Here is a 27544-nt window from a genome sequence, read left to right as displayed (position 1 = left end):
CCAACTGAGGAGACCCGTGACGAGGGGGCGGGTAGATCCGCCTGACTGACCAGAGCACGTAGACTACGACTACGACCTAACGGACGGACAAAGGACCCACTCGGCCTGGGTGAGGTGCTCTCGTCTCAAACAGCCTCATGATTCAAGAAATGGATGTCCCGACCATCACAATCTGCTGCATGTCTTGAAATGCTCTCTCCACAGTCGGCACAGCCGCACGAACCTCTCTAGCCATGGTCGCATCGTCGGGGTCATCAGGCTTCGAGCCTGAGCACCTATCGCTTGGCTCGGCTGCCATCTTGTGTGCTGCACATGCTGGTCGTCACACCATCACACCATCATCTCGTCAGCCCTCACTCGCTTCACCTGGCTCCCCACAGTTACCTTCTACACCAGCAGCAGAGGTGAATTACTCACGCCCCGGGGTGTGCATTCAAATATAAGCCTGTTCAAGAAGCCGTCCAAGATTGTGGCTCAAGTCAGGATATGTGGGTTGCTCTACTGCAGAACACAATCTATAACGCCAGCCACCCAAACGCCTCATACTCATGTCTATTACTGAAGTGGCCTATCTTCTAGTGAATGCTTGTCTAAATCAAGAATATGTCAACCACTGGGTCCGTGGATCCAGTTCGACTGAATAAACTTATCCCGGTCTGATACCGCATTCGAAATTTTTGCCCACACTGCGCCGAAACGGTGGAAGCAGGTAATGCAGTGGTGGTAAGTGGCAGTGTTTATCATCACCAATCTCACTTCTGCTCCATAAAGTGTGCAGCATGGTTTTGCCAGCGAGCTGTCACTGTCTGTCCTCATGCTTTTCTGAACCGGTGAAACCTCGCCCTCGGAGTCTACATTTGTCGGGAGGAAGTCGTCACGGCTTGAAGACCCTGGTTCCTCAATCCATGTTGCATCGAGCCGCAAAAGTTTTCCTCCGGTTTATTAAAGATGGCCCGAGGTCTTCTCTACTTGGGTGTTGTAATAAACAAAACACACCAAAGACGAGCCAAAGAAGCAGGGCAGTGCTACTTGGCCTCAGGCTCCCCAAGGCTCCTCCACATTGGGCGACTTCAACACAGTATGGCCTGCTTCGACAACCCAGCAGCATGAGAGTGATCCAAACTGTCGGCATTCAGAATCTAATTCAGTGGTAACCCTTCAACGTCAAGGCATGACCAATTGCCCCCCATCCTGCTTACCCGGATCAGCCAAGGGCAATATGGATAAAAACGGCCTATTGGCAGTCACGACAAAAACCCGTCTTGGCCGTCTTAACGGCAAATATTAAAGTACCCATGTCCTTGGCATACCCCAAGTCCCAGCAATACTCGGATTACACTTCAATATCACGGATCATCACCACCGAGCTGTGCTCCCCTTTGATGGAACGCGAGGTATCTCCACCTGTGGAAAACGAGCGGCTATGGCAGCGCTTTGACATGTATCCCTTATACTCGCGCTCAATCTGGCCACGGCCATAAGGATATCGGACGACAGTCTCCGGGCTCAGGGGCTCAAGGAGGTTAAGTGTGGCTGAAGGACCTATATAAAGTCATGGCCTCCCAAGTGGTCAGGCCTTCTTCCCGTCAAGGAGCAAACACACCAAGAACAAGCCGATCAAGATGAAGTCAGCCCTGCTCTACCTCCTGGCACCTCTCTTGGCCCTTGCCGCCCCGGCGGCCGAGCTCGAGGATCGTCAGGCCGCCACCAGCATCGACGCGCTTTTCAAGGCCAAGGGGAAGCTCTACTATGGCGTCGCGACGGACCAGAACCGCCTGTCGACTGGCAAGTCAGCCGCCGTGATCCAGCAGAACTTTGGTCAGGTCACGCCGGAGAATAGCATGAAGTGGGACGCGACCGAGTCTTCCAACGGGAATTTCAACTTCGGTACCGCGGACTACCTCGTCAACTGGTGGGTCTCTTTTTACTGTCTGGAGGCAAAACGAATCAATGGACTATAAGAGCACATTCGCCATGAGACCTCATTTTCTCACAAGAGTCTTCGCGTGTTGGTTCAACGTCAAGGCATGAGAGCATAGTGAAGCGCAAATGGTTGCGGGGACATACGGAAAATGAGAGAAGCCAGTTTTGTTGCTAACCGTCATGTAGGGCAACTCAGAACAACAAGACCATCCGTGGCCACACTCTGTGCTGGCACTCGCAACTCCCGAGCTGGGTCAGCAACATCCGCGACAAGGCGCAGCTGACGTCGGTCCTGGAGAGGCACATCACGACGGTCATGACGGTTAGTACCATTCTTCTCCTGCTACGCATCCCCGATCTTTGTTCTTTAGAATATTCCAGAATGTATCACTTTGGGATCCGTAGCAGGTGACTAACAGGTACTAGAGGTACAAGGGCAAGATCAGGGCTTGGGTGAGTTCATTTCCACGCATGGGAGTTTGGCGCAACCAGGGATAATATACTGACGGCAGTGTCTAGGACGTCTGCAACGAGATCTTCAACGAGGACGGCTCGCTTCGCTCGTCCGTGTTCTCCCAGGTCCTGGGCGAGGACTTCGTCTCCATTGCTTTCAAGGCTGCTCGCGCAGCTGACCCGAGTGCTGTGCTCTACCTGAACGATTACAATCTTGATTCTGCGAACTACGCCAAGGTCACCAATGGTATGGTCGCGCACGTCAAGAAGTGGCTTGCAGCCGGAATTCCCATCGACGGCATTGGTAAGTTTCCTTCTATGCAATCCCCGGGTAAACTTTGTTAGCCACTTTCAGACACTTTGTCGTATGTCTCGGGGGAAAGGCGTAGTGTTACAGGTGTGCTGACATCGACACGTACAGGCTCTCAGGGACACCTCTCAGGTGGCGGAGGCGCCGCATTTGGCGGCGCTCTGAAGGCACTCGCTGCTACTGGTGTAAAAGAGGTCGCCGTCACAGAACTCGATATACAGGGTGCGCCCGCGAACGATTACAAGCAGGTCACTCAAGCCTGTCTTGATGTGTCAACCTGTGTGGGCATCACCGTCTGGGGAGTTCGTGATGCAGACTCCTGGAGGGCTTCCACGAATCCTCTGTTATTTGACAACAATTTTGCTCCGAAGGCAGCGTACAATGCTGTTGCAGATCTCCTCAAATAGTTGGAATTCGAGGAGGTGAGGCCATAGATGTGTCTATCGCGGGATTTGGCTTGAGCAGCCCCAGACCGAGATCCGGCGTTTTGGCCACATTATAAGGTAGAACTGCGCGCCTGTGACGCGCTGAACTTGCAAATACAAGTCTATGAGCTCGTATTACTCTCTTGAATGTAGAAAAAAAGTGCTGTAATTCATATGCGCTCCAGTGTTACTGCCGAGTTCCAACCACCCCAGAAGGCACTCCCGCATCCACACCGACCACTCCATATCCAGAGCTCAGGAATTTCCATGAAGTCAGTGAAGAGCAGTCACGTGGCTTGAAAAACACAGCCATTTGACTTGGCCATACCTGAAGCCTTCGGGAATCCGCTCTACTTTGCCCGTCCAGACTAGGTACTGGTACCAGATGCTCATCAAGGACCATATCTAGGAGATAAAATCTGTTTTCGCACCATTTTTGGGGTGGAATTCAGACCACTACTGCAGAAAACTGTATTGGTCATGCTGGAACCTTCTTGCTCCATGGCTCAGAAGTTTCCATAAGATCAGAGAAAGCAGCGACGGTTGAAGTGTCCTATCAGACCATGTTGAGGCACCGATTTTCAACCGCGGTTGAGAATCGTTTGCCGGCGATGACTCGTCCCGTCGACTAAAGTGTGAGTATCGTTTGGGAAGACAGGTAAAGGGGGAAAAAGAATTCCGAGGCCTTCAAATCTGAAAGATACGTCGAGTTGAAAAAGGTGGGTCCAGGAAGGCTTGACACCTGGTTGGTCAGACGGGAGCTGGCAGGTAATCACCAGGGCGTGGAGGTATCACCCACCCCCTCGAAAGCCGAACAAACCGCCAGGGACATATATTAGTGAGGAACCCAAGGTGGTGTTCTGTGAAGAATGACATTGATAGTTGGCTGGTCATTGAAGGGGACAGCAGTTGCGAAGCTACAGTTAATGTCTCATTTGACTGAACATCAAGACGACGACACGCCAGACAGAGACACGCCAGAACTTTCATTAAAAAAATAAGACTGGTAGGATATCATGAAGTCACAGGAAGGAAACCACCCCAGAAAACACAGCCCATGCACGATTCACGGCGCCCTACTTCTTGAAGACACCCAAAACCTTGGCCTTCAACTTGTCCGCCAAACCCTTGTGCGTGCCATCCTCCCCGTCTTCTTTGTGGGCGCGTTGGACGTTGCCCTCGCCGCCCCTTCCAGTATGGTGGTCCTGGTTGTCGGTTGAGGGCCTGATAGCGGCATCGGGGACCACCTCTCTGTCCGTTCGGGGAGCCGCAGCGTTGGTATCCGAGATGTTGGCGGCACCTAGAAATACTGTCAGATATGTCGGGGAGCTTGGAAACCGGGTATAAAAGCATCGGCGCCGCTCCTATGCCTCTTCCGGGCGGGCCCTGCCAGACGGCCCCCTGCTGGCTTGCTAGCTTCCTGATCGAGCCGGTCACGCCACCTATCAGGCCGGGTGTGGGCTCTTGACGGGTGACAACACCAAGAGATAAGGGACGAACGGCCCGACCCATGTCGTCTTGGCCCAGCGCCTGGCGCGTTGCGAATGAGAAGCATGCGAATGAGAAGCATCACGTACCTCCTCGTCCGGTGCTCACACCGGTGCCGGCCTCTCCCTCGCGGACGACCTCGCCATCTGTGTACTTGGTATCATCCGGGTACACGTTTCCCTGGCCTCCTCTGCCGTGGCTCACTGGGGCGCTCATCTTGACGTTTCGTTTGGTTGCGGGGTGTGGGTCCTGAGAGTAGATGCGGATAAGGTTCGAGATGTGCTATGCACCACAACGCACAGACTGGAGTGGCCGAGTATGTGGGGAAGATTGACATCAGCTGGAGCAAGTAAGAGATCAAGTAGTGGAATGCCCAGGTAGTCGTACGATGGAGGAAGGAGCTGAATAAATAAGGCTGCAGGTTTTGGAGAGAAACAGGGCCGCATGAGAGTTTAATACCCAGCCTCCAGCCCCAAGACATAATGACAGCTGCAAGGTCGGTGACACCTGGGAAATCTCGAATCACAGCATCCGCATGGGCGTCATGCTTGCATCTGTGGCCCAAGGCGTGGGATAGCTCTTGGTCGAGAGATAGGCTGTTGATTGGACCCCGGGCGTACAAACGGCAATTACGTAGCCTAAATTTGGCACCTCGCAAACCCCTGGGGTGATTCCGATTGACTGTTGGGCCATGACACCGCGCATGTGTTCTGTATCACTATTGTAGCATGGTACAGTCCAGTCCAGCACAGTCCAGTACAGCCCAGTGCAGTCCAGTACAGCCCAGTACAACCCCCAAGACCCCAACAACGCCGGAAGTGACTTACCCAACACGCTTCCATATGACACCTCATGTGGTCAAGCTGCTGTAAACAGAGGCCCATATCTCATAGGATGATCTACATGGCACCAGCGTACTCCCTCATTTGCTCCAGCGAACTACTGAAGAAATATTCCGGTTCATATGGTAGATTGCCTTTGGCCGTATCACTGCCATGTCCCAGCATGACGTAAGGAAGGGACGGCGATAAGATAAAGAAGGCCGAGGCAGACTTTGCTCAACCGCCTCCTCGAGCTAGGCTGGGACTGGCTGACAGTACAGAGCACTTGAACATAAAACAAAAGGCTGTGTCGCTTGTAATTTTATAACATGTTGAGAAGATGAGCTATCGCGTAGGGGCATGTATTCAATATCCAACTGCGGTTGAAACTATATTTGCTGCCGTGCTCTTGGACAGGACAAGGCGAGATGTAGCACGGCCCTATCGTCGCGTCTTTGTGCACATGGTTGGAAACGTCAGACAATGCAGGACAACGGACAGACAATAGGCAGTGTCAGACAACTCGAGGCTTCTCCGTTTGCAAGCCGCAGGCTGAAAAAAATACCATCAGCCACTCAAGAGCCTGGACTATGGCGAATTGTCTGAGAGAAACATCCATGATATACCTCGGCTGCCTGCACGTGCGAGCGCGTAGCCCCGAAGCCAATTTACTTTGGTTCGGAAGCGTGTGCGGGACGCGTCCATTGTCTACCCAAATCTGTTCCGTGACGGCCACCCACTTCACTCAACGCCAGTCTCCTCTGCCTTCTTGGTCACCAACCTCAACCTGCCCACGCCCTCAGTGTGCACTACGACACACCTCGAGTTCAATCAATCAAAAACCCAATTGTGCACTACCCACCCAATTTGCTGCTGTCACCATTGTACTCGAAGCATGAGTTCCTCGTCTTTCACCTCGCCTGGTCGCGAGGTCGTCCCCGCCACCAGCAGCCCGCCTGCTGGTCTTGAGGAAGACCCAATCGCGATCAGCTCCGACGACGACGAGCTGCTGGGCAACGACTCTCGCTCGTCGCCCTACTTCACACAACCCACTCAGATCCTCAGTCGGCCAGCAATCAAGGCGATCACACAGCCCACTCAGCCCACTCAGCCCACCCAAGTGACCCAAGCGACCCAGATCGTCAGCGACCGCCCAAGGCTTGGCCTCAGCGCCAACATCAAGAAGTCGCCATCCACGTCGCCTCAGTCTGACGGCACCAGAGTCGAGGTCCCTGCCTCTTCTCCCTACCAGAGACCGGCTCCGCCGTCTGCTTTCGCCCGTTTAATGGCCCCTGCTGGCACCTCTTTCAAGCCTCCACCAAAGATCAATACAAAGCCTGCCCCTCAGTCGCCAGTCAAGCGAGGCCCCGCCAAGCGCGAGTTTGGTACGTTCTCGGACGATGAGCTGGACACATCCCCTACTCGATACGCGGCCGATAGCTCTGGCGACGAGCGGCCCGCGCGAGGCGATATTCAGCGCTCCTCCTTCCAACGCCAGCAGCCGAAATCCGAGTCGCCTTCCAGTGCTTCGCTGCACAGACAGCAGGCTTCTAAACAACAGCTGGCAAAGGTATTCCGCGGGTTCAAGTCCTCCTCAACCACCTCGCCCTCCAGCTCCATCGGCTCACAGCCCTCGGCACAGCCTTCCTCGAGGAGCTCTGAACCCTCTCGAACCCCTTCGCCACCGCCGAAGCGCAGGCGACTTGTGCGCGGCCGAAACCCCCAAAACTCCCCAAGCTCCTCACAGGTCACCCCGCAAGCCCCTCAGCTCATCAGCCTGATTGACGACGACGATGACGACGACGACGACCCCATCTCCAACGATAAGGACGATGGAGATAATTATGTAATGGATCAGCAAGACGAGTCATCTGAGGACGAGACCGAGACGGAGGGAAGATCGCCGAGCAAGGTTGCCTCCTCCAAGACCCTGGTGGGAACCAAGCGCAAGGACAAGATACTGCAATACCTCGGAGTCTGCTCCGTGGAGAGCCTTATGGCTGACGCCAAGATCCAGCGGGACGCAGCGAAGCACATGATCGACAAGCGACCTTTCCGAACAGTCGAGCAGGTTAAAGCTGTCGTCAAGTTCAAGATGTCTCGCGGCAAGAAGATCAGGCACGACCTTGGTCAAGAGGTCTTTGACCAGCTTGTCGAGTACATGAAGCGACTCGACGCAATCGACCGAGTTGTCGAGTACTGCGATACCCAGGGACGCAACATCAAGATCAAGATGGGGCCGTGGAAGATGGATCAGATGGGCATGACGAGAGGCAATACGGACGACAAGTCCAGCATCCTCCCTTTCCCTCGCGAGCCGAAGACAATGCGGGACCACTGCACCATGCAGCCGTATCAGCTGTTCGGTATGAACTGGATGTGGCAGCTGTACGGCCAACGCTTCGGCGGCATTCTCGCTGACGACATGGGCCTGGGGAAGACGTGTCAGGTTGTGTCGTTCATCGCGCTGCTCAAGGACCAGTTCGACGCCGGTTATTTCCAGGAGAGGCCCTGGCCCAACTTGGTTGTCGTCCCGCCGTCGGTCCTGGAGAACTGGGAGAACGAGTTCGACAAGTTTGCCCCCGGCCTGTCTGTCATCAAGTACTCAGGCAAGCCTGGTGAGCGCGACGAGCTTGCGCTTGACATCCGGGATGCACCAGAGGAGTACCACGTCATTCTCACCTCGTACTCGCAGATGAGCCGTTCTAGGGATGTGAATCTCATCAACAAGATCGGCATCAACGCGGCAATCTTCGACGAGGGCCATAAATTAAAGAACCCCCACGCACAGATCTACAAGGACCTTATTCGAGTCGACGCGGCTTGGAAGCTTATCATGACTGGCACACCTATCCAGAACAACATCATGGAGATGGTCGCGCTTTTGAACTTCCTGTGTCCACATGTTTTCGGCCATTACAGCGACCACCTTCAAGAGCTGTTCGAGCAAAAGGCGTCACTTCAGCAGGTCTCGGAGGGTGCCGTACTTCTGAGTGACCGAGTGAAGCGCGCGCGGAGCATACTGGAGCCATTCATCCTGCAGCGGACTAAGGAGCAGGTCCTGACCACCATGCCGGCAAAGATCCGTAAGGCGGTGTACTGCGACATGGACGACGGCCAGAAGGCGCTCTACGATGATTTCGTCCAAAAGTTCCGCGATGCCAAGACTCGCAAAGTCAGCAGCGGTGGTCGCAAGAACGACATGAACAACCCTTGGATCCAACTTCGCAAGGCAGCCATACACCCGCAGCTGTTCCGCCGGTTCTTCACCGACGAGAAGTGCGAGAAGATGGCCAGAGTCCTGATGAAGTCTGTGCCGCAGGACATCCTGAGGCAGCCCGACCTGACACACCTGACCAACGAGCTGAAGTACGAGTCCGACTTCCAGCTCCACCTTTGGTGCCGTGACTACCCCTGCATCCGCAGCTTTGACTGCCCGGAGGATACGTGGTTGGAGAGTGGCAAGGTCCAGAAGCTCTTGGAGCTCATTGGTGACTATCAGAAGGATGGCGACCGGGTCCTTGTCTTCTCACGTTTCGCTATGGTACTTTCCATCCTTGAAGAGTGCCTCGCGCAGGCTTCTGTCAGACATCTCGTCCTGCAGGGAGAGACCAAGGTCGCCGAGCGCCAGCAGCTCATCGACCAGTTCAACGATGACAAGACGATCACAGTATTCCTGTTGACAACCAAGGCTGGCGGTACGGGCATCAACCTGACAGCTGCCAACAAGGTCATTCTGTTTGACCAGTCGGACAATCCACAGGACGACATCCAGGCGTAAGTTTTCACTTGCCACCCCAGGCCACGACACATTCCATCTTGACTGACTTGAACACAGCGAGAACCGTGCGCACCGCCTCGGTCAGCAGCGCGAGGTAGAGGTCAGCCGACTCCTGTCTACGGGCACCATCGACGAGCTGATCTACAAGGCGTGCCAGCGCAAGCTGGAGCTCGCCGGCAAGATCACCGGCCACCACGAGGAGATCACGGGTGCGGATGTAGAGGCCGAGGTCTCCAAGATTCTTCTCCAAGAGTAAAAGATTGGAAAAGGGAAAGAAAATGAACAAGAAAAAATTAGGGGCGTACATGAACATATGCACAAGGCATGCATGCAGTTGGCGTTGTAGACAGGCGTCAGTTTTCTGATTGCGATACCCCCATTGCATCTAAAGGTAGACGCGTGCAGGTTCATTACACAATGATCAATAATATGGTTAAGACACTCGAGGTTGCCCGTTCGTGATGTGGTGTTGTTATATGTATGCAGAAGATAATCGCCCTGCCAGGCCTCACTTAGTACCACGTAGTTGACCCGCATAGGCTTGTGTAATTGTTGGCTGGGTTTTCGAGGGAACAAATGCACTCATATTATGACGCGTTTCGAGTAGCCAATATGATTTCTGATGCCATCAGATATTGCGCTGAGATTGGGGAACCAAAGCCGCTCAAAAGTTACTGACACTCATGACGGACGTTGAATTTCAGTGGGCTTGCAGGCCGTGCAGCCATGTTAGTACCGAAGTGGGTTCTGGCAGCACCCCCTGGGAGCCAAGCGGCCCTTCAGCCCTCTTCACTCAGGTACGTCGCCTCACCAGCGCAAAACCGACCCACACAGCACTGAGAGCCTCGAGCCTCACCAATTCAGGCCATCATCACAAATTCCCTCCAAGTCACAGACGGTTTCCCTCTCCACGTCCGGACTCACCCTCACCCGCTCAAAACCCCCCTGCCTCGACTCACCCACTCACTGGCAGAGCCCCCGCCATCAAAACCATGGCCTCACAAAGAATCATCTCGGATGAGAAGACCATCCTCGAGAAAGATGACATCGCCGGCACGCAGTCCAACATCGCACCCGCGGTGCCCACGTATGTGATATACCCTCTCCTACCACTTGCCCTGCTCCCGACAAATAACGGCGGCAGGAGGGAGGGAGGTCTAAGGGGGGGGGGGACTTGCTTTGCTCTTGGGGGTGTCTCATTACTGACCTCACACGGCCACACACCAGGGACGTCATCGTCAAGCTGCTGGCCTTCACCTTCGCCATGATTGTCGTGCCCATCGGCTCGTACTTTGCGACGGTCAACACGGTATTCAAAGGTGAGTAGATATCGTCATATACATATTCATTTACGGAAGACCATCCAACCCCAGCAAGCCAATGGCCAAGCAGCTAGCTAACCAGTGCTACTTCACGCCCACCAGGCAACTCGACCTTCGCGGGCGCCACGGCGGCCATCATGGCCAACGTCGTGCTGATCGCGTACGTGGTCGTCGCCATGAGGGAGGACCAGTCGGAGCAGCACGACGGGAAGAAGAGCAAGGAGGGCAAGAAGGACCGCTGAGGGACCTGCCTGACCGACTGCCCGGCTGGATGTGTCTGTCCCTGTCTCTGTCCACAGTGCCTTGGGCTTACACACAGACAACGCGGCATATACCTAGGTCGTGTCGTTCACTATGTATCTTTCTCACTGCATGTGCCCATGGCGTTCAGAGGGTCGGAAAAAGGAAACTAGTCACAGACCGGCAGTGGATGTGTTGCCAGCGACAATGGCAGGTTGGTTTTGCAATGGGCGTGCATATAATGGAGACTGCAAATAACTCATCAGCTATGTCATTTGTGCGGCGAAATGGTCTCTACCTGCATGCAGGCACACACAGAAACATGTCACGGGATTCAACAGCGCAAGGTTGATCGCTTTAGGGCTTCAAAATGAAGCCCTCCAATTGTCATTTCAAGCCGCTCTGTCCAGGCAGAGTGAGAGGCTGCCTCTATCCGAAACCGAGCATAACGCCAGTGCCTTGATAGGCGAGCCCTCCCACTTTGTGTGCCCTGACCCAGACATTCCCATTCTGCCGCCGGCTTCCATGGCATGACCTGCCTTCATTCTTTATAAGGAAATAATGACTGCTAATGAGCGTTCAGATTTGGGTATTAACCGTTCCCAGGCTGGCCAGCCCCCGCTTCCTGGGTTTCCCCCTCCAGGTCTAATTGTCGCGCCCCCAGACAAGTCCTACCCATGCGGGTAAAGGTGGAAGTCAACATTGCACCTCGCGTTCTTGTACAGGGTTTCCGTCGCCCGTCATATGTACTCATGTATCCCGTTATGTTCCGACATCGTCGACGCGAAAATCAATTCAGTTATTTGTCCATGAAGTCCCCCAGCAGTACCCGTTGTATAGTGGGAATCGCTTCTGCGGCGCCATCGTCGTTGGATCAAGACAGCTTGTTCAGCCAGAATCTCTCATCCGCCGTTGGGGACGTGCCTATTCGCTGTCTTCCTGCCTGCCGCTGTGGGTGGCACGCCGGCCACGGCAAAACGCTGTTCTAGCCCATCAATGTTGCAATACTGCAATTCCGCCGAGTCGCTATTATGGCCTAGTCCGGGCCTCGAAAGTTGTCCTTCCTTAGTTGTCATCGGAGTTATGTGTGGTGAAGATAGTAAAAGTGAATAGTCGGGTATTGTTGTTTCGGGTCTTCGTGGAGCGCCTCTTCCCTTTTTCACGGTCAAAGTATCGCGTCTGGAGTTAGAGGAGACGGGTGAGACGCCGAAGTATCGAGACGGCTGCCCTGACACCGACGTGTAGGTAATCTCGTATCCAAAAGCCTGCAAGCTCTTCTCGTCGATGAGCTTGATTGCAGTTTCAACCTTGCTTGGCCTGTCGATTCGAGTGGCAATGATTGACTCTTCGAAATGTCCATCGGCCGCCAACGTTTATCCTCGTGACGCCTGTCCTCGTCATGGCCCTGCTTACTCCTCGCTCCGTTATGCCGCTGCCATGGGGTGTTGCTCCCCCTAGAAGCCCTTGCTTAGGCGCTTGAACCAGCTCTTTCGCTTCTCGCCCGTGTCTGGCCGTTGTTGTGACTCCTGGGTCGTCGGTTTCCTGAGGATAGCGCCGTCCTTCCTTGGCACTGAGGGTGGTCCTCCGTCATTCTGGTACCCATACTGAGCAGAGCCAGGGCTGGCTACAGTGAAAGATGATGTTTGATACTCCGGTGTCTGGCTGAAGCCAATTCCATAGTCATTGATGGGTTCTGGCTGGCGCCGCGGCTGCTGGCGCTCGATGGAGCTGTTGTCTGAGCTTGTCGGGTCCGTCTGGTACCCTGCTGGCTCTGCCGAAGTCCCCGAGCCCGACGCGACGGTTTCATAGGATCGCTGGTTGTTGCCCGCCCCATACATGTTCGCGCCGTTCTGTCTATTTCGATACTGTTGTTCAGGGCCAGGGCCGGGACCCATGCGTGGAGGTTGCCTTCTCCGGTCCGGAGGGCCCCATCGGTACTGATCTTGGTAACCGTCTCGGGGTGCACCACTTTCAGGCCTGAAGGTTGACTGAGGCCGGCTGTTGCCGTAGTAGCTGTCGTGTTGGTAACGGCCATTACCTGTCCGGGGATGTCAGATGTATGTTTCCAGCAAATTGGAACGGAAACAAGGTTCAAGCGAAAGAGTAGCTTACTGCCACCGCCATAGTAGCTGTTCCTTGGGTTGAAAGTCATCACGGACTCGTTGTCTTTGAAAGGGAAAATTGTGAGTAGTTGTGCCATTGATTTGGAGGGTGCATGAGATGAGAAGGGGGAGGGAGGACTCCATAGCTTCCACGCGGAATTCTCGTCACTACGACTCGTCCATGAAGGATAAGTGCATAGCACAACGATAGCTCCGTTCGCAATCAAGCGTTCCTACCAAGGAGGCTCGGAGTGCCAGGGAGCGGGGTGCACGTGGCGGAGGGAGTAGGTAGGGGCAGTTGATAGTTACCTCCTGAGTTGATCATCGAGTTCCTGTAGCTGCCTTCAATGGCGGCCTCGAATGCACGAATAGTGTCCAAAGGTCGCTCCTCTCGCCATCGCGTTGGATTGGACAGGTCAGGATCGGCTGCGATCGTTTCAGTCAGCGTCTAATTGCGCAAAGACGAACGAGTGGAGTGACGAACTTATGACATTTCCGGAATGGTCCTTGTGTTGGAGCCCGCGTAGGCTCTGCAGGTTGTTTGTGGCATGTGCAGCAATAGCAGCTAAAGTTGTAAATTGTCAGTCCATTTGTTCGACACGGTCTGGAAAATGTGGCAGCAACGCACAAGGCTCCGCCTCGTTCATAGCCATGGTGGGATCAGCCTTGCTGTGCAGTCGTTGGCGCTCTTTTTCGTTGTGGCTCTCGACCAAGTGCTCTTTCTTGCCGTCGCTCTTCTGCGACTTGTCCGACTGCAGACTAAATCCTCTGGATCTGGGGCGCGGTCTTGCAGTGTTGGATTGAGTCTGCTGCAATTGCGTCTGTTGGTAGTGGACTTGTGGTTGTTGCTGCTGATTAGAGTAGTTGGACTGCTGCTGGCCCGGGGGCGCAGGCAAGGGGTGGGTGTTATACTGCGACGCCATGGTGACTTCGCAGGGGCCGACCGTTCCTCTGTAATTGTACGTCAATCGGTGATGGGAACCTTGGAAACCGGGGCTCGTCGCGGCGTCGAATGGGTCTGGCAGGGTTCTGGAGCGGATCCAAATGACACAGGACCCGCAGATAGAACGAGAATCCGATGCGCGTGGATCGACAACTGTGCTTTGTCGGTGTTGGCGCGTGTGCACTGAAGTGGAGACGGACTGGGGTGGAGAGGGCCTAGATAAGAGGAGGAAGGGCGGTAAAGTGGAATTGTAGAGTCGCGATGCGATGCGATGCGATGCGGAAATGAGGACGGCGGATGCAAGAAGGGAGGAGGTAGACTATTGCCAAAAGGACGGCAGGAATGCGACTACTGTAGGTAGTGGCAGCAGCAGTGGCGTGGCGGCCCTGGTCGCGTCCACGTCCCGGTGCCGGTTCTGATGGCTGGAGAGGTTGAAACGGCACGGAGCAATGCAAGCTCGCAGGCTTGTCGCAAGTGGCTGGGTGCAGTGCCGAGAGGTGCAGCAGGTGAAGCAGGTGCGGTCGCCAACCCCATTGACAGGGAACGCACAGTCGCCACCAAGCAGGCCCTCACCTTGTCGGGTTGTCACCCTGTACCGTGGTAGTTTCTATGCAAGAGATGCCTTGGTCCTGCAAACTAAATTCCAAGATGGCCTGCTGCCCGGCGCCCGCCCGTCCTGCTTCTAGTTACCGTATCGACTTTGTTGCTTGTGAACCTGCTCGTCTGAACCCCAGCGTTTGGTGGTGGTGGTGACGGTGTCGATGCAGAGATGAGATCAACTGACGACAAAGGGAGGTGAGGGGCAAAGAGGGGGGGGGGGGCACTGCCAAAGTCAAATGAGCGCAGATGGTTGCAGATGATGGATATAGATATAGATTAGCAGGGCAATAGACGGACACGGGTCATGAACCAAGACCGATGAGGATGCCTGGGTTTGGTTCCGGGGCAGCCGCAAGGTTTATTCTGTCCTCGGCCGTGACATGATGTGACTGTTGATCCTGGACACACGCGAAGGACAAGAGGAAGGGAAAGATGGTTTGGGGCCAGTCTTGGTCATGGGCTTCATTGGCAGGTCTCAATTCGTGTTCACCATTGGTTGTGAGGCATCTTGGGGCGGCGTGACGCGGCCCTCCCAGGCTGGTGCGCTGTACCTGGGGGCCATGTAGATGGGTGGACTGACAGACTGACTGTCTCTCCATCTGGTCTACCCACGCGGTCAGTACCTTACGATGTGGCTGTCCGCAAGCAGCAGGCAGAGGGGCCATCCCACTGGTGCCCGTCGTCACCACTCAGATAGTGAAATGGCTAGTATATCTAGATCTGTTTCCCAGTCCCAAGTCTATAAGTGCAAGTGCAAGTCCCAGGTCGACAATGGAGCAGCGTTTCATCCATCGAGCAGCCATTGCAAGTTCTTGCAGATCTCTGGGCGGCACCAGCACCAAGACCACCTCCGGCTGTTCCTGGGGCTTGGGGCTTGGTAGCTCGGGCCTGCTTTGACTCTGCGCTAGCCAAGGCAAGGCGCGATACGACGAGCCTTTCACGTGCCTTTTTGGCGGGCGGGACTGCAGAACAGCTATCAGACGTTTCCAGTTGTCCTCCCTCGTTAGCTTTTTCCAGGAAGTCGGGCAGGGGACATGGGCCCGATCGACGAGGTCTCCCTCTTCCAAGACCCAGCAGTGTATGCGCGTGCAAACCTGTGCCTCGACTCTCTGGAATCTCTGGAAATTTCTGGGACTTGCGGGACGGCTGGCCCTGCAGGTGCCGACACAGAGCTGACGTCAAGCCCTGTCGATCCACGTACCACTCAGCTAAGTACTATGTACTGTCTTGTCCGTACCCAAGGAGCAGGTATGTGATGCATCTCGGGAGCACGCTTGAAGTGGAGCGTGCTGTTTGTGTTCGAAACAGCCCTGCAAAAAGCCTGAAGCCTTCAAGTGTTGAGGTTTCGCCAGTCCGGAGCCATCTGAAACTCGGCGTTTAATCATGATGGAATCTCTTGCCGGAACGGCAGACAGTGACAAGGCTCCTGGGGTCGAAGCACTCAAAGTCCCAAGCGTCCACGATCCGCGACAGCCAGTGATAATCTTGTAGGGACGCCTCGCTGGAGTGCCATAGGCGCTTTCCCCGGTCAGGAACAGGCGGACCGGGGAGGAAGACGTCGGAGTTGAATCACACGGTGGATCGTGGGGTTTTTGACAGGCGGAGGTGACTGGGAAGAGCCTGAAAAACGGTGGTTGACCAGGGTGTGGGGCTCCACCCGAGGTTGGTGAGCATGAGTCGACTGACTTGTGGATGAGAACACACCGATGGCACAATCACGGCAGCTCTGGAATCCTCTGCGATATTCGCAGGTCTGGGCCACGTCCCAGAACATGCCGCAACACGCGCGTGCGCGTGCAGGTCAGCATCTTTCCGACTGATCCGTGCTTGCCTGCCAGAGGCAACCGGGCACCCAAGTATCTCCTACCTCCTTGGTGCTCAAGCATCCACCTCAGGCAGTGGCGATGCACCCACGCCGAGACTGTTCCCCGATCAAATTTGCAACCACAATTCACGGCCAGGATTACGACTGCATCCACTGCATACAGTAAAGAAGGTAGACATGTAAATCCTCCTCGTGTTGAGCAACAATGGCACCCACCACGAGGCGAGCATGAAGGGGCGGACAGGAGCATGGCCAGTAGCACAAATCACCCGAGTCGAGACACGACAGCTGTACGCAGCTATACGCAGGCAATACGAGCACCAAGACAGGCGTCTCGACCACTTGGGCTGCTCGTGGGCATTGGCGCCAACGCTAGCCATGCACTGCCTGCAGGAAGCAACAGGCCCTCTTTCTTTCTTTTTGCCCCTCTTGTCTGTCTGGTCTGTCAGGTCAACGCGTGTCTAGAAAGAAGTAGTCTACAATGCCAGAACGCTAGGTCGATAGATGCTAGAGGAATAATACAGTCACAATAATACGCCAGGGCAGTAAATGCTGAGACAAGGAATCGAAGATCCCACTCTTCGGCATGAACCGGCCATTGCAGCCCCTCGTCACCTGGCATCTCAATATGACGCTGTCTCATCTCGAGCTTCGATTCCACGTGCTACAGACAAGTCCCCGTTGTCAAACTTGAACAAGAACTTCAGCTGCTCGCCGGTCCGCGGACTCGGACGGGAAAGCTAGCCCTTCACGCTGCGCCCCGAAGCCCTGCGTAACCCCCGTACCAGGCCAAGAGGGTCTGATTAATTATGATGGCACCGTTTCTTAGCTACTGCGGCGTCGTCTTTTATCAGAGTTTTTCTTCTGCTCCAGGAAGGTCGAGTACCACTATGCCTAGCCTATTCTTAGCTCGGCGCCATCGGACGGCCCTGAATACTGCATCAAGTGCGCGAGACGACTTCGAAACACTGTGTTTCGCGAAAATGTCTGTTCAACATGCCACGAAATAAAATGCACCGTTCGTTGAAAAGACCGAGCTCGAGCTGCTTCCATCTCCTGACACGCCACCCCTGGACACAAAAGACAACGACATCATTCCGCCGCTCCAACGGAAGCGGGTCTGCAGAGCGGGAGAACATTGAATCGCATGGCTGCTGTCTCCACTGGGCTGAAGGCCCACAGGCTTTTGGTCCGAGTGCCTGGATGATCGGCAGCCGGCCCTTGCAACAGGCAGGGGGTGTGCCTGACGTGACGCCCCTGGCACCAAGCAAGCCAAGGGTATCGAACACGACTTACACAGCACAGTACAGACATGCCTCACCTGCCAGAGCACATCGCCAGCCGAAGCTGCCATGACGCCGGCGGGACCACGCCGCCGCCCGAGTCCTTGATCAGAGGGCAGCGCATAAATCACTGCGAGGAAGAGTCTGCTTCTTCGGCCATGAGGCACCGTCCAGCAACAGGATGGGGGGACATCTCTCAGATTCTTTTCTGCGTATCGACACAGTATCTGCATCTAACACGTCTACTCTTGAAGGCGACCAGACCGGTACTGTGCCTCGCGGCCCCAACAGCCGTGAACTATTCTCATCCAGTATGAAGGCACCAGACAATACAGTAGCACTGCATGATGCAAAGAAGATCGCCAAGCGTGAAGCTCATCTCATGTTTCCCAGCTGGGGGCTTCCACCACCCGCCATGGCTCGGCGCCTGACAACTCGTTTGTTTTGCTCGATTGAGGCTGTGCCGCGTGTATGTTTCGAATGGCCAGCCAAGTCATAGCAGCCATCTTGTTCAGTGAACCTCTTGTCAAAATGGGTCGAGACACGGAAACTTCGATACGCTAGAACTCAATGCCCGTGACTTACCAGGAACAGTACCCCCATGGCGGCCTCCTAAGCCACTAACCGCCAGCTTTCCAAGACTACACGCAACCGGGATGACTCTCATGCTGCCATTAATGGGTTTGAGAGGATTAGATTTTCATTTCCCCTTTGTCCCCAGACAACGTACGCCGATGATGGCTATGCATCAGTGCTCGTTACTGATATCAAGTATTCCATGGCCAGGCCCCCTACTCTCTTGAGACCGCAGGCTCCCCGTCTTCTCGCAGCCACAGTCATCTACTGCCGACTAGTGAAGTTTCTACCAGGAGTGACTCGCTGCCAATACTGAGTCCAGGTGAATTCCGTCAGGTTCAAAATGACCTTTAGAGATCGTACATATACTGAGCAGTGTTGTCGGGGTCGCTGGTTCATAACGAGGTCAAGCGCATCGGAACACTCCGTCGACCCAGGAAGGGTGACACTGTAATCATCTTTACTAGCACTTCGCGGTCAAGAGAAAATACATGGCCCGGCTGCCCTGAATGGACCACGAGACTGTGCACTTCAGAATGCCTTAGCGCTGACAGAAGTCAGCTAATCCCCGTTACCCATGTCATGACACAGTACTGCACAATATTCCTTGCTTGACGGCAACCGTGCCAGGTAAAAAAAGAAATCCACAGCTGTTGCGGGCCGGCGGCCTCTCAACTTATACAGTCATGTTACAGCCCTCAGGTAGCCAATCTAGCTCTCACAATCTCTTGAGCACCATACAGCCCAGATTTCAAGCATCACATTGTGAGACTACTATATGCCGGCCTGAAGTGCCCATCTCACCTGTCCGGCTTGTGATTTTCCGCTGTGGTATGCCGGCATTGGCAGCCCGCAATATTCTTTCCCCCGTGCCGTCAGAGTTGAGCGCGAGATTAATCAGTTATGCAAGACCAATTCTGAGCCGCCTAGGCGCAAACAGCCTTCTGCCTCAACGCAGGAACAAAGGCTCCCATCTTCTGCAGGGCTGATGTCGATTATCTGATAGGAGGGGAAGCCTTGACAAGTCGATCAGTACTCTCGTTCGCAAGTTAAGATTCAACGTTGCGCTAGCTCAATTCGAAAGCCCCGGGAATCAGTTTTCAACGGATTCTATTATTTTCCTTGTTGAATTCTTTCAAAAGCCATGTTAGTATTAAATGTTTCAAAATTTTTGGGATCGTATAGTGGTGGGTAAAACTTACCATGTGTAAAAGAATCCTGGAATTGATCTTAAGATGTTCTGTCCTTTGAAGATACGATGCTGCGTTCATGACATTTTCAGCCAGCATGAGTTGTATGACGGCTGTTACAAATTGATGTCCATGGTGACAACGTGATTGACTATCTGCGTGACTAACATTTCTTGACACAGCCAGCTGTGTATGCTTCTATGTACAGAACTTAATCGCGAAACTCTGACGAAAGGACTTCAATGTAAAGAACAAATGACCCATATTAAGTGGTACAAGGATTGGGATGGAGGAGCACAAAAGGAACAGGAAGGAACGCGCACCAGAGATGGACCCAAAAAGTTGGGTCTGGAAACCAATTACCATACAACCCCACAGAGACTGGTGCTGGGGAGAGGATCTACACCTGGGCAGGCAAGATGCAGGCTCCCATAACAGGCTTGATGAACTAGCGGTGAGAGGAAAAAGGCATCTGAAAGGGAAATTACTTCTAACTGGCTTGAAAAGATAAAGACTGCTTTTGAAGGGCATGATATGTCTTCTATACTCCTGCGTTGGTGAGGTGAGCGGCCGTGAGTGTCGACCGACTGGTCCTGCCCAGGTTTGTGAGAGACAATTTTCCAAACGAAGTAACGATCTTGCTGGATCAGTGGACCTGATGGTGGTGCTTCCCGTGCAATGACATACTCAGGGAGGCTGTGTGTTTGTTCATGGGAACGTTGAAGCTGTGTCGTTCGTTCAATGATGGCAAAAGCCGGTACTACTACTGCTCAAGTGGAGTATCTACCTGTGGTAGCAAAGGTGTCTACCTAAAAATGGTGCTGTCTGCTGAAATTGGTTACAAAAGACCCTTGGATAGAGATTGTTACAGTGTCATATACAATGGCGTACTTGTAGACTGGCATCTCGCGAGAGCACACCTACACAGTGAGCACATGGCGGGCTATTATATCAACAGACCCATCCCATAATAAACACACCGACACATAGAGGACGTGTGTATAATGCTGAGTTTAATGGCTGAGCTCAGAATAGTGGAACTTCGAATTGCTACGATCATCATGGCCAACCCCTCAGTTGCTTCAGCATAGGACATGGTACGGCGGGTGACACTCACGTGCATGCAAATCTACGACAGGCTAATTGTGTTGGCTTGCGGTCCTTTTACACTGACAGGTGCCACCAGCATGCGCATGATTGCTGGCTGGGTGTCGGGACATCCCTCTGGAGTTTCCTCAACAGTCGATCTCAAGACAAGCGGATGCGGTCGCTTGTGCCAACCTCCGCCCGCTCTATTATGGAGTATGGGCATGCTCCCAGGTTGAAGACTCGGCCGACCCAGGACCCATGGTAAGTCAAGATCCAAGCTGTCTTCCAGTCTTGATCCCCACGTATCGTGCTGAACGGTTGCGCTTGAAAGCCGTTGCCCCACGGGGATCGATGGGGACTGGGTATGATTGGGCTGCCTACGCGAACGCGACCGTCAAATCCAAAACACTCAGTCGACCACATGAAGCTCGTTGATTTCGGGTATCGAAGCGGAGTCGGCTGTTTGGTTTCAGTTGCTGAAAAGAGCCCTTTGGGCATGTAGCATTCCTCTGCTTTGCCACCAGTCCATCCTATGTCCTATGCCATTTTTTTTCCGTCCTCACGGAAGCCTTTCTTGTGTCGGACCAAGCACTCGAAACACCGCGAATCTTCATCCACTTGTGTGTGGTCGGTAATCCATCAATCGATTCTTGAATGCTAGAGAGCAGGGCGTAAATCAACCCTGCCAGACCGTGATGCAGCCAATCGAAACCATTTCCGCTCAAACTCCGTCCGTTAAACCGTCCCTTATATCGCAGAAGGGTAGAGCATGATGCGAACCGAGGCACCGAAAGATCGGGAGGGCAGAGGGTGGGTGAACTTGGCACGAACGACACCGGAGTTTCCTGGTTTGCAAAGTCAGCCTGCGCGTCGGGGGCCGCAAAGATCTCGTGGTCCTGGGGTTGTATGTACCGTGGGGGCGGGTGACCTTGCCCCAGATGACGCGGAGCTTGGATCCGCGAACCTCCTTCTGGGCCTTGTAGACGTAGGCGACCTTCTTGCCAAGGTAGAAGCTGTATCATCCGTCAGCTCTGGCTAGCGAGTGGATGCTCGGCTTGGAAGACATACTTGGCAGCGCTGGTGTCGTCAACACCCTCGATCTTGATCAGACTGGTCTTAGGGTGCGTCGTGTGGCGGTTACGCTGGTAGGAAAGGTGACGACCCCTGTGGTTCCATCACTGTCAGTCCCGTTGTCCTCGATCATATTGCGAACCGTTCCCCGCCCGTGGCGCATCGTCGTTTTGCTCGAGCAGATTGTCGCGGCATAATATCGTTCCTCCTCGGAGCTCCATGCTTCCCGGATCGTGGCTGTTTTCGATTCCAATCCAAGCCCCACATTTTGCGTTTGGTTCAAGACCGAGAGAGAGGGGGAGCAAACAATCGCGCGTCGATAGAACTTACTTCACGTAAACTAGAGTCGCAAGAAGTCAGCTACTGAATTTCTGGATGGGGCAGTCGCGAGGCAACGGTCTCCTCCGGGTGCATTGGCAGGGCGACGACTGCGATGTGCCCGGGGCGAGGAAGGGGGTTGGGGCAAAACTCACGTCTGTGACCAGCTTCTGAAGGCATCTTGACTTTGGTCGATCACTCGATTTCTCTCCGTACCACTGGGAAAGGGAAGGAAAAGAAAAAAGTTGGGTGCGGCGTTCGATGACTTGGTGATTGACCGACTGACTTCACAACACACGAGGGCCGCTTTTGGGGGGGAGTCCTGATGGGGTCGCAGTCGACTGGCTTGGGTGTGAAAAATCCCAGGGCAAAATGTGCCTGGAGAAACTTACGGCCGTCCTCCGCCTGGACCCACTATTATCTCAGCTTGTTCAGACTGGCGAGGTCGACAGATTGGCCCGGGAACGACGCTAACGCTCCAGACGCTCCCAGACGCTCCCAGACGCTCCAGACGTCCAATCTGTCCAATCCGCCGAGTCTGCCCAGCCACGGACACCTCTCCGCTTTTCTTCACTTGTTCATTCGGTCCAAGCCAGACACCCCCAGGAGACTCTTAGATCCCGGCCATGCCCATCTTATCTACACGTGCGAGGTCACGAGAAGTTTTCACGATCCACCCCCCGTGGCGGCTAGTACGGATGCGCCATGGCCGGCAGCAAGCGGCAGGCGGATACCATCCTTCTTTTGACTTTTTCCCTCTCCCTGGGCAGCCTGGTACGGTACAGCTCTTTATCTCGTGCCCCACGTATGATGCAATGTCCGAGTGGGTGTCCCTCGCCGATAGTTTCTGCGGGATCCTCCCATCTCGCTGTCCGAAAGATCTAACGCCGGGACTCCTGCCCTCCTCGCCCTCCTGAAATCGGAGTCGCGATCGGACTTCAGTGATGTTGAGACGGGGCCTTGTTGAAACATTCCCAATTTTTCCGGTCGTTGCGAGCTCGGCCACGATGTTCGGATGTACCAAGGCCCAGGGGTCTTGGAGGTGATCACCATAACCCCCCATCGCCTGGCAAGTTCAACAGGCCTGAATGCCTCTTTTGGGATATGCAAGGAAAAGCTGCGATAGGCGCGGTAGAGCGGTAGATGTCGTGCAGTGGGGTCGCTGCTGCTGTCGCTTTGTTCCCAGTCTTGCCAAGTCCCGAGATCTCCGGAGCGCGGAAATGTCAAGCTGTGCATGCACGCACTATGGTAGACTAGCTACCTAGCTGTGGCTGCTGTGACAGGTCAAATCCGTAGTGCCATCTTGACCACCATCGTCGCTTTGCAGCAGCTCCAGCAGCAACTCCTGCTGTTGTGATCTCTTGTTATTGTTTAAAACAGGAGCAAATCCCACAGATACGGCGATATTCATGACTGCATTCAGTATTCATTTCCAGACCGGTGCCTGTCTGTTATTGGTCTTCCCAGGAGTGTTCGCGTTACCACTGACAACGGAACATTGAACAACACCAAAAAGATCAACCAGTGCCCAGGGAGCAGGTGAAGAGCCCACCTACCAGCTTTACCTATGTAGCTTGTCTGGTTCATTCAACGGACAGAAATAAGACAAGTTTGGACAGCCTCCATATCAAGAGGTATTAATAAGATGTCTATAGTTAAGCCAAGCTGCACCTTCATCAGACCAGACTCGTGCGCTCAAACCGCCGTGTTTCGCATCCCTGAGCGATTTTTCAGATGTCCATGTTACAAATCCTACAACGGAGGGCCGAGAGGGTTTCCACCTATGGGCGGACAACTCGCCAGCCTCAACAAAGCCTGGCGGGAACAGATTGGCACCCAGAGGGTCCGCTCAGGTCCTGCGGATCCAGTCCAGGACCCAGCTATGACCGTACGTAGTACATGGTCCGCCATACTTACTCGACAGCCCTGTGCCGTCATGATGATCAACAGCGCCCACCAGCGCCTGCTTATAAGTCAAGGCCACGCCTTCGATGGGAAATCGAATGTCCTATGCAGTCCGGTTTGAACAAGAGCTTTTGCCCGTCTACCTGTACAGGGCAGGGCGGCTAGGACTGACAGATCTACTGGATGATATCCATCTGGTGAAACATGTACGCGAGTACCTGGGTACCTCGGACACATATGGGTGGACCCACTTGAGATTCAACCAACAATTTGCTGTTAAAGTTGTCTCCCGGTCGAAGTATACCGTGCTGTAACCATCGTTGGAGGATGCATATTGTATATACACCATCCATATGTATGCACCTGCAGCCTGTCAGACAATGGTTCTCCCTCGCAACTATCCTTTGGTAGAAATCGGTTGGGCAGGTTTGATCAGCTCCGTCCCTGAGATCCCTCCCCTCCAAGCTAGCCGCAGGCCGCGCTGACGTGGGAGGGGGTACCCCGCGGCCAAAGCCCTTGCTGCGGGACAGGCGGACGGGCCTGAGTAAGCTCTCTCTGTCGTCTATCCAGGTACCTAGCCTACCTGCTACCTACCTACCTAGGCTTGGCCCCTCCGAGCAAGTCTGCGCATCACCCCCCGGTTGTCCTCTAAAACCCATTAATAAACCCCGACACCGAGCCAGGTCCTCTGGTCTTTCCAACTTTGACGTCGTCCCGCTCCGCCCGGTCTGCTCTCACCCAGGTCGCCTCTCTACAAATCTGTTTGCCCGCCTAGCCACTGTCTGACATCTCTTCTTCACTCCTTCCAAGAAACAGCACAAGTAAACATACCTGAAGATGGCGTCCGCCGATTTGCACTCTGCCGCATCGTAAGTGCTCGCAACCCCGCGCGCAACCCCCGCCGTCGCGCCCTCGAGGGAGGCTGCACCGCCGCCACCAGCTCGGGCTTTGTGAGCTCCCTCGAGAGCTCCCCCTCGAGAGCTCCCTCAATGGGCAGTGCTGTCCTTGCCCTATCTTTGCGCCCGGCTGCTCAGCTTGTGAATCCCTAGCAATTGGTTCCTTTAGCGGCCACAAGACTAACCCTTTGTTCAACTCAGGGCTTTGGAGCTCAAGGACAACACTGTGATTGTGGTCCTCGGAGCCTCCGGAGACCTGGCAAAGAAGAAGACAGTAAGCGAACTGACCGCCCCTCCTGTTTAGCGCCCGCTTCGCACATGCTAATTGTCCACAGTATCCCGCCCTATTCGGTCTTGTAAGCAGCTTTCTGCCCTCTCGGCACGGCGGCAGGACTTTGAGAAGCTAATCATACCCCCTGAAGTTCCGCAACCAGTTCCTGCCCAAGGACATCAAGATCGTCGGCTATGCCAGAACCAAGATGGACCACGAGGAGTACCTGCGGAGGATCAAGTCATACATCAAGACCCCTACCAAGGACATGGAGAAGCTGCTTGAGGACTTCTGCAAGCTCTGCACCTATGTCTCTGGCCAGTACGACAAGGATGACTCCTTCCTGGGCCTCAACAAGCACCTGGAGGAGATCGAGAAAGGGCGCAAGGAGGCACATCGTCTGTTCTACATGGCACTGCCACCAAGCGTCTTCACTATCGTCTCCCAACACCTGAAGAGATGCTGCTACCCAACCAAGGGCATTGCTCGTGTGATTGTCGAGAAGCCGTTCGGCAAGGATCTCGCAAGCTCTAGGGAGCTGCAAAAGTCTCTGGAGCCTGATTGGAAGGAGGATGAGCTTTTCCGCATCGACCACTACCTGGGCAAGGAGATGGTCAAGAACATCCTGATCCTGCGATTTGGTAACTCATTCCTCGGCGCAACCTGGAACCGTCACCACATCGACAACGTTCAGATCACCTTCAAAGAGCCCTTTGGCACGGAAGGCCGGGGCGGTTATTTTGATGAGTTCGGTATTGTCCGTGACGTGATGCAGAACCATCTTCTGCAGGTCCTGACTCTCCTGGCTATGGAGCGCCCCATCTCCTTCTCCTCGGAGGATATTCGAGACGAGAAGGTGCGAGTTCTCCGCGCCATTCCTGCCATCGAGCCCAAGAACGTCATCATTGGACAGTATGGCAAATCTCTTGACGGCAGCAAGCCCTCGTACAAGGAGGACGACACCGTTCCCAAGGATTCCCGGTGCCCCACCTTCTGTGCACTGGTTGCCTATATCAAGAACGAGCGATGGGACGGCGTGCCCTTCATTATGAAGGCTGGAAAAGCACTGAACGAGCAGAAGACGGAGATTCGGGTTCAGTTCAAGGACGTCACCTCCGGAATTTTTAAGGACATTCCCAGGAACGAGCTGGTCATGCGGATCCAGCCCAACGAGAGTGTCTATATCAAGATGAACTCGAAGCTGCCTGGTCTCAGCATGCAGACCGTGGTGACAGAGCTGGATCTCACCTACCGCCGACGATTCTCTGACCTCAAGATCCCCGAGGCATACGAGTCGCTGATTCTTGACTGCCTGAAGGGCGACCACTCCAACTTTGTCCGTGATGACGAGCTAGATGCCAGTTGGAGGATCTTCACGCCTCTCCTGCACTACCTCGACGACAACAAGGAGATTATTCCCATGGAGTACCCCTACGGTAAGGCAATTTCGGGCTTGCACTTGATTCTGAGATGGGTAACTAATTCTGCTCGCAGGCTCTCGTGGACCGGGTGTCCTCGATGATTTCACCGCTTCATATGGCTATAGGTTCAGTGATGCTGCTGGTTACCAATGGCCTACGACATCGGCCGTACAGCCCACCAACAAGTTGTAAGTGCTTGATTTTAATCATTCTCCCTCACGAGTTGAGTCTTATCTTTCTGGCTGGGTGATGATGGGAGACATGCGGACTGACAGCCAAAACAGCTAGAGAGTAATATCACGAGGTCTTCCGGCGCATCAGGACTGGGCAATGACAGAGCACAAGGGCGTTCCGTAGATGACGAGAATACACGGTGTCAAAACTGGTACCTGGGGTCTCAGTTGTAGAGGTGAATAGTTAAAAGGCTCTCCCAATTGACTTGTCTCCCTCCGATTTTCCCAAATACGTATTTATTCAAGTCCGAGATAAAATGTCATGAATAAGAACCATAGGTTTTGGACAATAACAGCAGTACCATCACAATAGACCGATGTTCAGGTGATTTTGCTGAACGTCTGTTGTCCCGGTTACCTGCTTGCGGGCAAGGTTACATGCAACGCGAAAGTACTGGTACATGTCCCCGACGGGGGAGAAAAGAAAAGCGGGGTCCACGTGACGAAATCGGTACTTAGGCAGGTAAGGTACGGTACTAGTCTGCTGGCGGCTGGGGGCCGGGTGCCTTTCCTCGGTTCTGCGCTCAGCTTTCATCACCACGATACCATAGACCAGGTACCTCTTTGTCTAGGACCCGTGGCTACCAAACCTTGTCGCATCCCGTGTTTCGATTCAAGACATCCGCTGTGGGCCAGAAGCTGCCTCCTTTTCTTCGTGGCTCTTCTTTGCCCCTCCTGCAGGTCCCGCGAGGACCCGTCGCTGTCATCAATCGAACCGTCCAGGCGAAGAAAGGCGCGCGTTGCCTCATCCGCGCCGGCTCCCACCTTCGCTCCCACGCCCGCGGCCGCGCCCGATCGCCACCGTCTCTGCCGAGAGTCTCACGAGAGCACCAAACGAATGGGGGCCTGAAAGCGTGTTCCACCTGGGGATTCCCACCTGCCAGACTCTGCAAGGCGGAGATTCTCTCCTGACCTCGTGCCTTGCGACCCTTCTGCGTCTCTGCTTCGACGGCCCGGTGCCATTCGCATCGCCGCGACCGGCGTCTGTCGACCTCTCACAGGTCTCTTCATCGCGACTGCCCGACACGACCTTAAATAGCCACGAGATAGGGACTTAG

The 27544-nt window shown here is 54.4% G+C and overlaps 7 protein-coding genes across 7 annotated transcripts; 4 read left to right on the top strand and 3 right to left on the bottom strand.

Annotated features, from left to right (window-relative positions):
* Positions 1-1622: 1622 nt before the first annotated feature.
* INS49_008394 (uncharacterized protein) lies at positions 1623-3093 on the top strand (the record flags this gene model as incomplete). Its single annotated transcript, XM_043169137.1, has 5 exons — positions 1623-1912; positions 2110-2245; positions 2350-2376; positions 2443-2680; positions 2798-3093. The coding sequence occupies 5 exons, from the start codon at positions 1623-1625 to the stop codon at positions 3091-3093; spliced, it is 987 nt and encodes a 328-aa protein (XP_043026817.1).
* Positions 3094-4187: 1094 nt separating this feature from the next.
* On the bottom strand, positions 4188-4815 carry INS49_008393 (uncharacterized protein; the record flags this gene model as incomplete). The annotated part of the gene is made up of 2 exons (XM_043169136.1): positions 4188-4411; positions 4689-4815. 2 exons carry the CDS (start codon positions 4813-4815, stop codon positions 4188-4190), a joined length of 351 nt encoding a protein of 116 aa, XP_043026816.1.
* Positions 4816-6315: 1500 nt separating this feature from the next.
* On the top strand, positions 6316-9457 carry INS49_008392 (uncharacterized protein; the record flags this gene model as incomplete). Its single annotated transcript, XM_043169135.1, has 2 exons — positions 6316-9197; positions 9259-9457. The coding sequence occupies 2 exons, from the start codon at positions 6316-6318 to the stop codon at positions 9455-9457; spliced, it is 3081 nt and encodes a 1026-aa protein (XP_043026815.1).
* Positions 9458-10193: 736 nt separating this feature from the next.
* INS49_008391 (uncharacterized protein) lies at positions 10194-10765 on the top strand (the record flags this gene model as incomplete). Its single annotated transcript, XM_043169134.1, has 3 exons — positions 10194-10288; positions 10429-10520; positions 10626-10765. The coding sequence occupies 3 exons, from the start codon at positions 10194-10196 to the stop codon at positions 10763-10765; spliced, it is 327 nt and encodes a 108-aa protein (XP_043026814.1).
* Positions 10766-12217: 1452 nt separating this feature from the next.
* On the bottom strand, positions 12218-13788 carry INS49_008390 (uncharacterized protein; the record flags this gene model as incomplete). The annotated part of the gene is made up of 5 exons (XM_043169133.1): positions 12218-12801; positions 12876-12929; positions 13175-13291; positions 13350-13430; positions 13494-13788. 5 exons carry the CDS (start codon positions 13786-13788, stop codon positions 12218-12220), a joined length of 1131 nt encoding a protein of 376 aa, XP_043026813.1.
* A 7330-nt stretch (positions 13789-21118) lies between these two features.
* Positions 21119-21940, bottom strand: INS49_008389 (uncharacterized protein; the record flags this gene model as incomplete). The annotated part of the gene is made up of 5 exons (XM_043169132.1): positions 21119-21216; positions 21284-21384; positions 21440-21535; positions 21773-21782; positions 21916-21940. The coding sequence occupies 5 exons, from the start codon at positions 21938-21940 to the stop codon at positions 21119-21121; spliced, it is 330 nt and encodes a 109-aa protein (XP_043026812.1).
* Positions 21941-24502: 2562 nt separating this feature from the next.
* INS49_008388 (uncharacterized protein) lies at positions 24503-26548 on the top strand (the record flags this gene model as incomplete). The annotated part of the gene is made up of 6 exons (XM_043169131.1): positions 24503-24534; positions 24763-24835; positions 24897-24917; positions 24984-26268; positions 26327-26441; positions 26542-26548. 6 exons carry the CDS (start codon positions 24503-24505, stop codon positions 26546-26548), a joined length of 1533 nt encoding a protein of 510 aa, XP_043026811.1.
* Positions 26549-27544: the final 996 nt, after the last annotated feature.

The sequence above is a fragment of the Diaporthe citri genome, assembly GCF_014595645.1.
Source record: "Diaporthe citri strain NFHF-8-4 chromosome Unknown scaffold_3, whole genome shotgun sequence".
Lineage (NCBI taxonomy): Eukaryota > Fungi > Ascomycota > Sordariomycetes > Diaporthales > Diaporthaceae > Diaporthe > Diaporthe citri.
The sequence above is the reverse complement of the archived record's forward strand: the minus strand, read 5'-3'. Positions and strand labels throughout refer to the sequence as shown.